The following is a 16,633-nucleotide window of genomic DNA, read 5'->3' as shown; positions in this document are numbered from 1 at the left end:
GACACCAAACTTTTACTAGCATCATAGGCTACAGTAGTTTTGCACTGGGACTTCTGAAGCACCCAGTAATTGGCAGTGTTGATTCTGGAGCAGACAGGTTCCACTCCACCTGGAACAGCTCAAGAAACTTTGACACACCATGTTCTCCCAATCAACCAAGTTTAATGAGACAATCCTATTGTGTAATTATGTATATTTGATATCCAGGTCTTGGACTTGCACCCGAGCACTATCATTAGCCCAAGGCATCTATCCAGCTTGCACAGCTTCATCAACCAACGGCACACTTAATCAAACCGCTCACACACCATGCTTTTGTGTAGCCCAAGTCCATAAAAAGTAGTTTTATGAGGTTTTTTTTTAAACCAGTGGGTAAAATAATTAGTCACTTGCTCAGGACTACACAATGTGTGCCAATTAAAACTGGAATTCTGCAGAACGTACTTACGCTGCCTGATCTCATGATCACAACCACTTAAAAGTCTATAAATACTGACGCTAGGATGATACCCATTTTTAAAGTGGGTTCACTGGAAAGCAGCTTACATTATTGAGACGGAAGATATTTCAAGTGCTCTAATGTTACATACCGTGTACTTCAATGCTCAATGAGCTATATCCTACTATGGCTCTTTAATAAAAGATGTAAATAATGAGGACTGTTTTTAAAAATATTTTCTCAACATCTGGTTGCCTTGGACGATAATGTCCAAATAAGTAAAAACAGCCAAACCAAGTAACAAAACCCCACCCATCAGATAGCAGCTCTCAATGTAGAGCAGGCTTACCAATATACTGTACAATTTCAGCATCATTAGGCGTGATTGGGTTAGAGGACCACCAGTCAGCGATCACAAGCATTGATCAGGGACAAAAATAAACTGCCAGGGCAACTCGGTGTCAGTCAACATCTGTCGATGTAAAGAGATGGTCAATATTTCAGGTTGAGTCCCTGGATCAAGAGTAGAGGGGACATAACCATTATAAATGGGGAAAAGAGGGATGAGCCAAGTTTGGGGGGCGGGGGGGGTGCGCAAACACATATGTATGAATAATTGAGCCAGGTGGGGTGGGGTTGGGAACAACCACCAAATACAAGTTTCAAAGACATTTGGATTAGGTATACAGATCGGAAAGGTTTACAGGGATATGAGCCAAATACAAATAGCACCAAACTACATGATCAACAAGCTTAAAGTAAATTTATTATCAAAGTACATATATGTCACTATAGACAACCATGAGATTCATTTCCTAAAAACAAAAAATAGAATCAATGAAAGTCCACACCCAACAGGAAATAACAGATGTGCAAGACAACAAACTGTGCAAACAAAAAGGAAAAAAAACTATAAATGAACAAAAATATTAAGAGCATGAGATGGAGAGTCCTTGCAAGTGAGTCCATTGGTTGCGAGAACAATTCAGTGATGGAGTGAGTGAAGTTGAGCAAAAGTTTTTAGTTGACTTATTGAGATACAACGCGGAAAAGGCCCTTCAAACCACGCTGCTCAGCAACTTTCTAGACCCCAATTTAATCCTAGCCTAATTACAGGAAAATTTACAATAACCAATTAACCTACTAACCAGCAGGTCTTTGGACTGTGCAAGGAAACCGGAGCACCCAGAGGAAACCCACATGGCCCTAGGGAGAACATACAAATTCCTTACAGACAGTGGCAGGAATTGAACCTGGGTCACTGGTCACGTAAAGCACTGTGCTAACCACTATGATACCATGCCGCACTCACCCCCTCTTGTTCAAGAGCCTGATGGTTGAGGAGTAGTAACTGTTCCTGAACCTGGTGCTGTGGGTCCTGTACCTCCCTCCTGATGGCAGCAGCAAGGGGATGGCCCAGATGGTGGGGGTCCTTGATGGCGGATGCTGCTGTCCTGCCTCAGCATTCCATGTAGATGTGCTCAATGGTGGAAAGGTCTTACCTGTGATAGACTGGGCTGCATCCGCTTTTTACAGGCTTTTCTATTCAAGGGCACTGGTGTTTCCATACCAGGCTGTGATACAACCAGTCAATATACTCTCCACTGCACATCTACAGAAGTTTATCAAAATTTTAGATGACATGCTAAATCTTTGCAAATTTCTAAGGAAGTTACTTCTGCACTATATAACTAAGACAAGGCCATTCAGCCCATCATCCCATTCGCTCTCAATATTGATCTCAAAATTACTCATTTGTTGCTATTACCCCCTCCAGTTCATCATGTTGTTCACCAAGATAAATTAGCCACCTTCCGCCATCTTTGTACACACTGAATAGACTGCATATGTGGATGGGCAATGAATACTAGCATTGCCAGTGTCACCCGTGTCCTATAAACTATAAAGGTAAGCAGCTGAGCTTCCTACAGAACCAGAGGAGGAATCAAGCCATCTTAGTGACCATTAGTTGGCATCAGGCAAAGTAAACGGCAAAGGGTTATAGCAGGGCAGCAGCACCTGACAAGTACTTTGTGTAATAGAATCCTCCAATCAGTTCGGGCTCCCACTCTTTTACATAGACGCCACAGATACCAGTAAATGCAAGAAATATCATAACTACACGGGTGTTTGAAATCCCTGCCATTCACCAAGCGGTAGAAAACTAGATATCCACACTTGTACAGTTTTGAACACTTGAACTAAGAGGTGCTGCCTCATATTAGAGCCTCTTAGAGGCAAAAATGGTTGGAGACAGGGGAACCTCATTCTCAGCAACACTCACTAACCAACTAAGTATTCTGGTTAGTTACACCAACTAACATGGCAAGAAACAGCCCTTTTTGTTTAAAAAAACACAATGAGATAGAATGGCTTTAATGCAACAGTTGAAAGGCAGCACCAAACCACACTCCGGCATTAGACTAGACGGCAAGCCAAGGAGCCAAAATGATGCAGGAAACACTGTTCCACATCACTTATTATTCCTTGCTCACGCCAGTCACTCCAAAACTACTCCACTCTTACTTAACTGGGATTATAGAGTACCCAACATTAAAACCACACACCATGTTCAGGCTATCCAAGAGAAAATGAAAGTCAAGCCCTAATACTGCAAGTTTGATGTAGTTCTACAATGAACCCTCCTGTGACCCTGTTCACCCTGGCCAAAATAATCAAGGATAGAGTGAAATCAAAAAGCTGGACTCAGTAACAATAACTACCAATTACAAAATCTCACCTGAAGGAAATAACACACCTTCACCTGCCTCACCAGCATGATGCCTCATCTGACCTGTCACAAAATTCTCCCTTCCATGGGTTCACCCTCTTTTGCACGAATTGAGGGTGGTTGGTTGGTTTTACACTCATTGCTTACCAGTATAGGTTTTGACAGTGAAGGAGCCTCCAGCAGATGATTCCCAGGCATATGCCTCATCATCGTTGTTCTTGGTGAGCACTGTAACCTTCTCAGCTACTAAGTAAGCAGAGTAGAAGCCAACACCAAACTGTCCAATCATGGAAATGTCAGCACCAGCCTGCAGTGCCTCCATGAAAGCCTTAGTGCCAGACTTGGCAATGGTGCCCAGGTTGTTGATCAGGTCAGCCTTGGTCATGCCAATCCCAGTGTCAATGATGGTCAGCGTACGCTCCTGTACATTGGGAATGATTTCAATCTTCAGGTCCTTGCCACTCTCCAACTTTGAAGGATCTGTTAAGCTTTCGTAACGGATTTTGTCCAGGGCCTACAAGAGATAAAGTCCGAATATGGTCACAAACTATTCAAAGTACCCAATATCAAGTATTAGAAGCAGCCTTTGTCATGAAGATATAGCAAAAGGTTATCTTCACAGTGTGTCTTACAAAAGAAATAACAAGTCCAGAACCACCTAATACATGAAAATGACATCCACACTGCACAGGACACACTAGCCAGTTGACATATTACTTCTTGGGAATGACCACCAGAGAAGTTGGCATACTGGAGAGAAAGACAAACAAGCAACAAAGCAAGCATCACTTCACACTCTGGACTGCACTCCATTTGTCACTTTTCAGCCCAGCTCGACATCCTGTCTATACCTTGGTGTAACCTATGACAACATTTTACGCTATCCAACCTTCATTTATCTGCAAACTTACTAACCCACTCTTCCACTTCTTCATCCACGTCATTTATAAAAGATCATTCAATGACTTGCATAAATATGACATAAATGACTCACAGAACAGGTCCCTGATTGTCACCGCCCTCCAACCAGAATATGTTCCGATCTACTACCACCCTCTGTCTTCTGTCAGCAAGCCAATTCGGAATCCACACAACCAAGTTTCCATGGATCCCATACTTCATGTCTTCAAGCCTTCCATGGGAAATTTGTCAACCACCTTACTAAAATCCTTATACACCACATCCACAGGGGCACTTTCTACAGGGTAACAATTGAGAGCATCCTGACTGGGTGCATCACTGCCTGGTATGGGAACTGTACCTTCCCTAATAGGAGGACTCTCCAGAGACTGGTGCGGACAGCCCAGCGCATCTGCAGTTGTGAATTTCCCATGATTCAGGACATTTACAAGGACAGGTGTGTAAAAAGGGCCCGGAGGATCACTGGGGACCCAAGTCTTCTAACCACACTCTATTCCAGTTTCTACCATCCGGCAAGCTGTACCACAACATAAAAGCCAGGACCAACAGGCTCCAGGACAGCTTCTTCCACCAGGCCATCAGACTGATGAACTCACGCTGATCTGAGTGTACTCTATATTACATTGACTGTTCTATTTATTATAAATTACTGTGATTGTACATGGCACATTTAGATGGAGACATAACAAAGATTTTACTCCTCATGGATGTGAAGGACACAAGAAATAAAGTCAATTCAATTCACATTTGTTTAATAGTCACCTCGTTGAAATGAGGTTTGAGAGACATGAACTGCCCTTCAAAAAAAACCAAGCTAACTTTACTAAATCAGAGACTATGCCTCTGGGGTATCTGCAGCAGGTACCTGACTCAGGGTGTTTTTCCCTTTAGATGGTCGTAGACAGGTTTTGTTTATCACACCTATGTTCAATCAATTGTTCAAAGCTAACTTTACACAGTTATTTGACAAAATCAAACAGGATCTTGAGCAATGGAGCACTCTTCCCATTTCTTGGCTTGGCCGAATATCCTTGCTCAAAATGAACATTCTTCCTTGTCTGCTCTACCCAATACAAATGATTCCAGTCATTTTTACCCAAAAAATACTTTAAAAAAATAAATGGCTGATTTGTTTCTTTCATCTGGAACAAAAAAAGACCCTGTATTAAAATGTCTAAGTTACAGCTTCCCAGTGGTCTAGGGGGTCTGGATTTTCCAGACATCAAAAAAAAAATCAATTAAGTTCCTTTTTATCTTATGTGGTTGACTGGGTGCACAGGGACCCCTCCTCAATTTGGCTAAACATCAAAGCTCCACAAGCAAAATGCCTTCTTATTAATTTGCTTTTCCTCAATAAGATGAAACTAGTTAAGGAATATTGTTGCAATCCCAATAACAATTAATACAGTCAGGGCTTGGAGGGCGGTGCGACAAATTGAGGGCAACGCAGCGATAATATCACCCTTCACTCCAATAACCAGCAGTCCAGATGTTCAGCCTGGCATATTGGATCCTGGATTTAAACTTTGGATTTCTAAGGGATTCCATTTAGGAGGTTTGTTTGATGAAGAAACGATGACGTCTTTTAGTCAAATAGTACAGAAATTTAACATACCCAACAAGGATCTTTCTCGTTTCAGATAAGAGATTATATACAGAGAAAAATTATTTGTTAACTGATTTCTATAGTTCTGACATAGAAAAGAGGGTGTTTTGTTCCACGGGTGAAGTCTCCATCAGTACTATTTACAGCATCCTGAGGGAATGTTCTCATGGAGAGGCTGAGCAGCTGGGAAGGGTTTGGGAGGAAGAGCTGGGAGTAGAAATTACAGCTGAAACATGGGAAGACATCTGTGATAATGCAAAGAAAATTTCAGTTTGTAATAGAACTAAAGCACTGCAACTCAAAGTTCTGCATAGAGCCCATCTGACTCCAGATCGTCTCTCAAAATTTAAGACGGGGGTTTCTCCAATGTGTTCTAAATGTAAAGTAATTACTGGAACTTTCACCCACTGTTTTTGGACTTGTCCCAAACTTCAGGCATCCTGGAGTGATATTTTGGGTGAAATGGAAAAGATTCTGAAGATGGAGCTTGAACTGGACCCAGTGTCTTTTCTCTTAGATTTACTCAGCAGTCATATTATTAATGCACATCAGAAAAAACTTAACATCCTGACTTTTTGTTCAAGGAAGAACATTTTACTTTGTTGGATATCCAATAAGGCCACTGGACTTTTTGGATGGCGTAAATTAATCATAGAATACATTCCTTTGGACTTTTTGACACGTATGGTACACTCAAAAACAAATAGTTTTCGTAAAACGCACCAACCTTTTCTACAATATGTAGATGTAAACCTGTCTGCTATACTAACAAGGGCTTTTGTATAGGATGTTGGGGTGATGTCTATATTTTGATGGGAGTGTTCTGATAACTGATAACTCAGATGAAGAAATGTAAATGTATCTGTAAATTGAAAGTTTTGTTATGCTGAGCAAAAAAAAAATTAAAGGAAAAAAACCATGCTGATTCTCCCCAACAAAACTATACTTCTCCAAATGCTCTTAAGCCTTGTCTCTAAGAATCTTCTCCAATAGTTTGCCCACCACTGACACAAGTTTCACAGGTCTATAATTCCTTGCATAGGCCCTGTTGCCTTCCTTCAACAATAAAACATTCATTAAAACCTCCATCTCTCATGAGCACTAAAGCACAATACTCATTAAGGACCTCCTCCACCTCCAGGGACTTTCTCTCATCTGTGTATCTACATTTACATCAACTTTGGTTCACAAGTTCAGGTATAACACATCCCTTCCCCACATAGCTTCCCACAGAAGAGATCCCAGTGATGCACAAATCGGAAACCATGCCCCATGCATCAAGCCTTCAGTCATACATTCATCTGCAAAATGTTCCTATTCTGCTTTTTGCTTCCATCTTAACTCCCAATATGCAGTCTTCAGGACCGCATCTCTTTCTCTACCCTTGTTGCTGGTAACAATGTGTACGTGACTTCTGGCTGCAAACCGTCCCATAATATGGCCTCAACGATGTCTCTGACCCTAGGATAGGTTCCCTGTAAGTATCAGTGAGGATACACATGTGTAGAGCCACAGAATTGAGGTCTTGAATGAATACTTCTTGTCTGTATTTACATTAGAGATTATGGAAACTAGGGAATTCAGGGAGAAGAGGAGTGATGTCTTGAAATACATTTCTAAAAATGTATTGGTAGACTTAAAAGGGAAATAATCCACTGGGATCTATCAAATGCTCCCCAGGATGTTGTGGGAAGCAAGAGGGAAAAAAAATAGGTTTTTGCATCTTCCCCATAGAACACTACAGCACAGAAACAGGCCCTTTGGTACATCTAGTCTATGGCAAACTATTAGTCTGCTCAGTCCCATTAACCTGCACCCAGACCATAGCCTCCTTACCACCTCCACCCACGTACCTATCCAAATTTCTCTGAAATGTTGAAATTGAACCCGTATGGGGCATGGTTTCCCGTGCAGGTTCCACTGGCAGCTCGTTCCACACTTCCGCGTGAAGATTTCCCTCATGTTCCCCTTAAATATTTCATCTTTCACCTTTAATCCATGACATCTAGTTCTAGTATCACCCCACCTCAGTGGGGAAAAGGCCTGCCTGCATTTACCCATCATAATTCTGTATACCGCTATCAAATCTCTCCTCATTCTTCTACACTCTAAGGAATAAAGTTCTAACTATTCAACTTTTCCTTATAACTCAAGTCTTCAAGTAAGTTTTCTCTGCACTTTTTCAATCTTACTTACATCTTTCTGGCAGGGAGGTGATCAGAACTGCACACAATACTCCAAATTAGGTCTCACCAACATCTTATACAACCTCAATATGACATCCCAAATTCTGTACACAATGTTACTGTTCCTCTCCACACCATCAGCTAACAACCTTGCTATTTCTTTAGAAGTTGTCTTTTTTTCAGTAAAAAGGCTGAGCTGCTAGCTTGATGCTCAACCCAGCAAGAATGGAAAAGGTGCAAGGAGCCAATTGGAATCAAACCCGAGACAACTCGCCTCGAAGTCCAGTGCACACGCCACCAGACCACTGGCCAGCTATACATAATACTTTGTGTTAAATACTTTCTTTACAAGCCCATCAACATCTGATGCCACTCTCAAGGAATTATGAATCTGTATCCCAGATTCCCCTGTTCTACCGCACTCCTCAGTGCCCTACAGCTCAGCATTTAAGTCCTACTCTGATTTGTCCTCCAAAAGTGCAACATCTCACATTTGTCTGCATTAAATTCAATCTGCCATTTTTTGCAACTGGTCCAAATCGTACTGCAAGCATTGATAGCCTTCCTCTTTGTCCACTACACCCACATCTAGCTGTCATCTGCAAATTTGCTGATCCAGTTTACTACATTATCAAGATTGCTGATATAGATGACAAATAACAACAGACCCAGCACCAACCCCTGTGGCATACCACTAGACAACGGCCTCCAGTCAGAGGCAACCAACTCCCACCACTCTCGTTTCTTCTGTGAAGCAAATGTCTAATCCAATTTACTACCTCACCCCGAATGCCAGGCAACTAAATTCATGTAGACAACATCCACTGCCTTGCCTTCATCAACTTTCCAGGTAACTTCCTCAAAAAGTCCAAGATTGGTTAGACATAACCCACTACCACATACAAATCCATGTTGACTATCCCTAATCAGTCCTGACTATCCAATTAATTATCTATCCAGTCTCTTACAATACCTTCCAATAACAGATTCACTACTGATGTCAGGCTCACTGGTCTGTAATTTCTCAGCTTATCCTTGGATGTAAATGAGATTCTGGAAGACTGGAGGATGGCTAATGTTGTTCCTTATTTAAGGAGGGCTACAAAGACAAGTCAGGGAACTACAGGCTGTTAAGCTAGCATCAGCAGTGGGAAGGTTCTGGAAGGAATTCTGATGAACAGGATCTTACTGTAAATGGAAAGGCAAAGACAGATTAGGGTTAATCAGCATAGTTCTGTTTGGGAGAAATAGTGTCCTAGAACTTTGAACGAGCTTTTATTTTGAAGAGGTGACCAAAAGGGGGTGAATACTGTGGCTATAAAGCAAGGCGAATCCTGAAATACTCAGAAATAAATCCTGTATCAACACCGCTGGAGTATCAAACATAGGATAAAAACTTACATCAGAAGCATTGGAGATGAGCTCACGGAGAAAGATTTCTTTGTTGGAATAGAAGGTGTTGATGATCAAGGACATAAGCTGAGCAATCTCAGCCTGGAAGGCAAAGGTTTCAACCTCATCGTCAATACGAATTTCTTCAGGCATCTGAAAAACAGAAATCCCTTCTATTCAGCACAAAACAGTCCATTTAATATTTTCTGGTGCTCCAGTTCACCTACCGCCAACATATTGTTTTCTCCACACTCTACACACAGAATTTTGTACGCTCTCTGGTTAACAGAACAACAGCCCAAAGATTCATATATCCCAACAGCTCAGCACTCCTAAGAATTTCAAGTGATTGCCTGCTTTAAAATTTAGACCAAAAGTTTTGAAATTGTCAATTTCTTCTTGAAACCAAATGATGGATATACAATGAAATTAAACATTGCATATTTGTATGGCTACATGAAACTTCAGGTTTAAGATAGTGCTACTGAAGGTGGACCATTTTCAAAGCAAGAAATACGACTAAGTACTACATTGATAACACTTTTTATGTGAAAAATTGTGGGGCTGATCTGAGTCAAGGCGTGCAGGTACGAGACTGATTCAGAGCATGGTTGAGGCATGCATGAGACAAAGTTGGAGTTGGAGAGACCAGAGCTGAGTTGTTTCGGAGCCTATCCACCTAAAGCAGGAGCGAGGCTGGATCTATCCAAGCTCTAGGCCAATTTGGAAATGTTGAGTACAGGCCAGAACATGGCACCAGGGCCCAGAGCAAGGGGTCCAGGTTCATGTGCGGGGGACGATCCGGTGCTTGAACAACTTAAATGCTGGGCCAGATGGACTGAAAAGGCAAGTTGTCTGGACCAGTTCTGGACCGAGTGTGTGCCTGCTCCAGGCTTTGTATCTGCAAGCTTCGCAGTGATTTCTCCAGCTGTGTGATGAACTGAGACTGAGGCTACTTACTGGCTGCTCCAGGCTTTGGGTTCTGAATACTAATGCTTGCTTTATTGTTTGAATTTCCTCCTATTTCTGCACATTGGGTTCTTTCGGGATTTTTTGCTTTGTGGCTGCCTGGAAGCAGACAAAACTCAAGTCTGTATAATGTATACACACCTTGATAATAAATGTACTTTGAATGAACACTGAACTATAGGCCAGTCAGCCTTTAAGTAGTACAAATTTTAGAAGCAAAATTTAGACAGAATGACTTGGACAAGTTAATAGGAAAGATAGCACAGATCTGTCAATAGCCGACTTAGAGCTCTGTGAAGAGGCAAGAGGATCCAGATAAAATACAAAATTTTATATCGATTACACAATATTTTTGACCAGCAGCACAAAACTAAATACCCCGGAATAAAAAGGTGGTAGCAGCAACAATTACTGAAATGACAGGAAAGCGGATGAGGAGAAAGTCAGTCATACATCACTCTAACCTTCAGCCCACCATATTCACACTGATCTTTCTTCCTCAATTTATACCACTCCCATCTGCCTGCACTAGGTACTTAACCAGACTCTTCAACCCACCCTATCTCAGAAGTATCCTTCCATGCCTTGCCAAATCATGTGTCTCAAACAAAATCATTGTATCAGACTTCTCCACCTTCCCTGGCAACAAGTTTCAGGTATCAACTATTCAGTGTAAGATGTCCCTCTCCTCAAATCCCCTTAAAACCCCTTCCTCTCACCCCAGTAGTGAGCAACGGCTTTCATTCAGGAGGGAAATGCACAGCAGAGCAGGGGCTATAGTCGGCAAAACAAAGATTTCTTTATAAACTTTCGTAACTCTCAAACACAAGAATACATGGCACATTTTCCCAATTCTTAGACGATAAAACTAGACAGTAAACCACGAGAATGGTTAAAGGCCAAGATGATGTAGAGAAACTGTTGGAATAGACAGATGAATGCTAGATTTGACAAATTTAACACCAAGAATCAGAAGGTGTTACATTTCAGTAAGGGAAATAACGAAGAAGCAAAACTCTAAAGGCATACGTATACAGAATATCAAACTGCGAGCATGAGCAAAGTCTTAAAATCAGGAGGTAGTTGAGGAAGCAGTTAAAAAACACATAACATTGAGCATTAGAGACAGTTATAGTACAAGAGCAAGGATTATATTATCAAGACTCTACATTTAGAGTCATGAGTGTAACACTGTGGACACCACAGGCTATTCAAGGCACAAGACGTGCTAGTCTGCCTCTGAAACAGAAGTTGTAAGATTAGATTCAACTTTATTGTCATTGTGCCGAGTACAGATACAAAGCCAATGAAATGCATTTAGCATCTGACCAGAAATGCAAAGAATAGTGTTATTTACAAAATAACTGTGAATAAAAGTGCTACAGCACACAAATATAAAAGTACCGAGACAGTACAATATGGGTGCAATACTGCTTAGCGCTGTGATGTGAGGTTCAGCAGGGTCACAGCCTCAGGGAAGAAGCTCTTCCTGTGCCTGCTGGTGCGGGAGCAGAGGCTCCTGTAGCGCCTACCGGATGGGAGGTGAGTAAAAAGTCCATGGTTAGGGTGATAACGCTTTTCACCCTGCCCAGGCAGCGTTTATGGTAGATGTTCTCAATGGTGGGCAATTGGGTGCCGATAATCGCTGAGCAGTTTTCACCACACGCTGGAGTGCTTTGCGGTCCGATACGGGACAATTGCCATACCACACTGAGCTGCAGTTGGTGAGTATGCTCTCAATGGTACAGCGGTATAAGTCCCATCAGTATCCTGGACCTGATATCATCAGTTAAAATCAATAGCGGAGCAGTGAGTGTGAACTCGTTCTAATTGAAATTGGGTCAACCATCAGGGATCAAACCAAGGACACCAAGTAACAGTGAATGGTTATAATAGGAAATGCTGTCAGGATAGCACAGGCAAAGATCAAGGGAAATGGATACGTTTCTCGAAAGGAAATAAAATCATATGCGGAATAACAAGGCTGGCCAAATTACCTGCTTCTGTGCTGTAACTCAATGCATGTCAAATAGATTAAACACCCAATGCAAATACTAAATTGGATCCCAATACTTATATACTTTTATAGGAGGCAAAGCATGGGAATAAACAGGATCTATTCTGGTTGACTAGTGGTGTTCCACAGGGGTTGATATGGGGCCGTTTTATTGCAGGCATTCACAGTAGAGGAAATAGAATCAATGAAAAACTCTACACAAAGACTGCCAAGCAACTAATATGCAAAAAACAAACTGCAAATATAAAAGAATTAAACAATACTGACAACATAAGTTCTAAAGTCCTTGAAAGTGAGTGCATAGCACCACACACAAAATGCTGGAGGAACTCAGTAGGCCTGGCAGCATCTTTGGAAAAATGGATAGTCAATTTTCAGGGTCGAGACCCTTCATCAGGACTGGGGGAAAAATGGGGGGGGGGGAGAAGGAAGTACAAGATGGTAGGTGATAAGTGAAACTGAGAGGGGGAGGGGTGAAGTAAAGAGCTGGGAAATCAATTGGTGAAAAGAGATAAAGAGCTGGAGAAGAGGGAATCTGATAGGAGAGGACAGAAGGTCATGGGAAAAAGGAAAGGAGCAGCAGGGGGAAGTGATGGGCAGGATGGAGACAAGCTGAGAGGATGAAATGGTGAAGGGGGAGCCATTAACCGAAGTTTGAGAAATCGATGTTCATGGAGGCTACCCAAGTGCTCATCCAACCAGACTGAGGTAGTAGAGGAGGCCATGGACTGACGTGTCGGAATAGGAAGTAGAATGGGTGGCCACTGGGAGATCCAGCTTTTTCTGGCATGCAGAGTGCAGGTGCTTGGCAATCTACGCTGGGTTTCACCGATATACAGGAGGCCACACCAGGAGCACTGGATACATTAGATGACCCCAACAGCCTCACAGTTGAGTCCATAGGTTGTGTTCAGTTTTAAGGTGAGGGAAGTTATCCACACTGGATCTGGTGGTCTGGGACCCAAGGTTCCTATATCTACTTTCTGATGGTACATTTAAGTGTAAGGGATTGGGGATAAGCTTCCGACACAGAATTGTATGGAAGAAAGCAAATCATTTCTTGAGGGTCAAGCAGTGTCTATTGGAATACTAAAGTAACAAGTGTTTTAATAAGGGTGTGCAAGATTACAAGGCGGCAAGAAAATAGGGTTGACAGAGATAATAAATCAGTCATTATGGAACAGCAGACCAGACTTATGTTTTATGCCAAACTAACCACATCTGCCTGTGCATGATCCAAATTCCTCCACCCCCCCCCACCCACAAGCTTCCGGCACAATCCAAGTTTGTCTCACCTCTGCTAGTAGCCAATGCCCTCTAGTCCAGAAACTATTTTCTGCACCTTCTCCAAATGCCCAGATCCTTCATAATTCTTCTCCTTTGTATTGCCCTCTAAATCCACGCTGACTACTGTATCCACCTAGCTAATCCCAGTTAAACCGCAGCTGAAGTACTACGGAGGTGCTAGTCACCCTCAAGGTAATGTGATTGCCAAAGAGTGGGTACAGAAAAGGTTTACAGACCAGTCACCAGGAAGAGAAAATAATGGCCAAGATAGGGAAGCTAGGATTGTTTTCTTTGGAACATAAAATCCCAAAATGAGATTGAATGAGATGCACACAATTCAAAGGCCTTCTTTTAAACTTTCCTGTAAGAGGTCATGAATAAAAATGCACAAATGAAACATTTTCCACCAGAAGGTGCATAGGTGTAGAACAAAGACCAAAGAGGTCAAGGTGGAAACTCCCTAACCACCTAGTAGTAGAAAGACATTGATTCTCAACCAGGAAAGGCAGAAATGGTCAAACAACCCCTTCAATGCTACACATTCCCAGTGATTCTGACTTCCAACTCAAAACCTACTACCCAGTACAACCCACAATCACCAAAGGAATCAACAGACAGGAAAAGGTTGGGGCTGGAAGTTCCCTTCTGTGAACTGAAAGAAAGATAGAGCTCAGAGGTTGGGGAAGGATAGATATGTCCAAGACAGTCCCCAGTCTCTTCTTGAATAGAACTTGTGTACAATAAAGAGGAACTCTTCTCTCCCCCCCAACCCCCCAAAGCAACACAAAATGCTGGGGGAATTCAGAAGGCCAGGCAGCATCTATGGAAAAAAAAGTACAGTCGACATTGCCGGTAAGGGCTTTGGCTTGAAACATTTGACTGTATTTTCTATAGTTGCTGCCTGGCCTGTTGAGTTCCACCAGCATTTTGTGTGTTACTCAAGATTTTCTCGTTTGTGATTTTTTTCCAACCTTCTTCAGGATGGCTTTGGCACCTTATCTGTCTACTTCCTCTTTCTCTGCAACTCTATTCTGGATTCTCGTATCATTTTATTCCCTTTTAAATTACCTCCATATGCTTATGTTTGGAAAAACCTATCCGAATAGCATGATAAACAAGCTTCTCCACTATACTTCAGGCAATAATAAGAAGCCCGATTTCCAGCCGTAGAGTATGTGATGCAGGAAATAGACTCAAGGTGGGTGGGATAATGGAGTGTGCCCAAACTGTGGAGATGGTTTGGTGCAGAGGACAGGAGGTGGGGTGGGTGTCGCAAGCCCCAGCCTGCCTGGCCCAGAGGCAAAGCCAAATTAGCGATTCAGTCTGCCGTGGGGTGGGGACAGACGCGCGGAAAAAAATTATCGCACCACGTGGCCTGGTGTAATATAGGGAAATGGGTGCAGAGGTCTCCGAGCAGGAGTCCAAGCACCACAAGTAATAGGACGTTGCAAAGTTTTATTAACGTGGGGGGGGGGGAGAGAGAGCGGGAGTTCACCCCCAACCGTTTAGCCGCAGAATGACCGCATCACAGCCGGAAGCCATATGCACCACTCTCCCTCCCATCGGGACAAAATGGCGGCGCCGTGGAGCACGTGGTGGCCGGCCACAGATAAAAGGACCGGGTCGGATGCCCACCCCTCTACAACCAGATACATGTACTGCGCCAACCGGTCTGCATATCTACCGGGGCTGCCGCGGTGCAGACTGCCCAGCTAGCAACCACATTCTGGTCTGCACCCCCGAGCCCTCCATAGGCCGACCGAGCCCAAACCCAAGCAGGGCTGGCCAAGAGCGATCGGTGCCAGCCTGATTCCAGGCCCGGGCACAGGAGAAACACTGCCGCGGGGCTCACTGCCGTATCCCGGGCCGGCGAGTTAAGAAGGCTTTGTCTTCCCTACCTTGACCGGGTACGTGGTCCGCTGCTGTTACCGGAGGGGACTGACTGGGAGGAGCCAGGTACTCGCTGCTTCACTTCACTTCACTCCCGCCGCAGAAAGGAGTCGTTCTTCCGCTGCCGCGGTATCTCAGCGCCGCACCACCCTCCGGCGGTGTATCCATGCGCGCGTACCGGCCAGCCCACCGAGGTTCCAGCCCCATCGCCGGTCCCCTACTCCTAGACATCCGGACCTTTTATCTTTACCGCGCTCTCTTCCCGCTGTCTCCCGATCGCCGTGCAGCCTAAGCTGCCGAATCGTCGAGGCACTACTTCTCCGGGAAGTGCGGAGGCTGACGGGTGAAGATGGGTAAACCGGTTTGTTCCAGCACATTCGACGGGTGGGTTCCGGCGCAGTTACGTCAGAGGGCTGGGCTTGGGTGGGGCGCCGCCAGTTGCCATGGAGACGCGGGTAGAGTCGGTGTTGATCGAAACCAGTTTCCTGGCGGTGGGGGCAAAGGATGGGAGATCGCTGCTTGTTAACATTGTTCCTCCTTCTTCCACCCTCCTCTCTTCTGCCAAGTGGGTTTCACACTTGCACTGATTGATGGCGTTGTGTGTCCCTCTGGGACTTTTCACGGTGCAGTCAGTCTCTGTTCCACAGTCCAGTCTCAGACCAACCATCAGTCGTGACAAGGTTTTCATGTTATAACGGGCCTCAGAAAATAGAACATAGAAATCTACAGCACATTACAGGCCCCTCGGCCCACAATGTTGTGCCCACCATGTAACCTTCTCTAGAAACTGCCTGGAATTTCTCTAGCGCATAGCCCTCTATTTTTCTAAGCTCTATGTACCTATCTAAGAGTCTCTTAAAAGACTCTATTGTGTCCGCCTCCACCACCATCGCCGGCAATGCATTCCACGCACTCACCACTCTGTGTGAAAAACTTACCCCTAACATCCCCTCAGTACCTACTTCCAAGCACCTTAAAACTATGCCCCCTCGTGTTAGCCATTTCAGCCGTGGGAAAAAGCCTCCAGCTATCCACACGATCAATGCCTCTCATTATCTTGTACACCTCTGTCAGGTCACCTCTCATCCTCTGTCACTCCAAGGAGAAAAGGCCAAGTTCACTCAACCTGTTCTTGCAAGGCATGCTTCCCAATCCAGGCGACATCCTTGTAAATCTCCTCTGCACTCTCTATAGT

The 16,633-nt window shown here is 43.7% G+C and overlaps 1 protein-coding gene across 1 annotated transcript in view; it reads right to left on the bottom strand.

Annotated features, from left to right (window-relative positions):
• hsp90ab1 (heat shock protein 90, alpha (cytosolic), class B member 1) overlaps nt 1-15,603 on the bottom strand; it is a 36,675-nt gene extending 21,072 nt beyond the window's left edge. Inside the window, exons 1-3 of the mRNA XM_063040489.1 lie at nt 15,447-15,603; nt 9,285-9,428; nt 3,318-3,684 (exon numbers count right to left, since the gene is read on the bottom strand). Coding sequence (XP_062896559.1) covers nt 3,318-3,684; nt 9,285-9,428 — 511 coding nt within the window. The 5' untranslated portion in view covers nt 15,447-15,603. The remainder of the gene's footprint in view (nt 1-3,317; nt 3,685-9,284; nt 9,429-15,446) is intronic.
• Nucleotides 15,604-16,633: the final 1,030 nt, after the last annotated feature.

This window comes from Mobula hypostoma, chromosome 2 (assembly GCF_963921235.1).
Source record: "Mobula hypostoma chromosome 2, sMobHyp1.1, whole genome shotgun sequence".
Classification (NCBI taxonomy): Eukaryota; Metazoa; Chordata; class Chondrichthyes; order Myliobatiformes; family Myliobatidae; genus Mobula; species Mobula hypostoma.
This window is presented reverse-complemented; position numbering and strand designations above follow the sequence as displayed.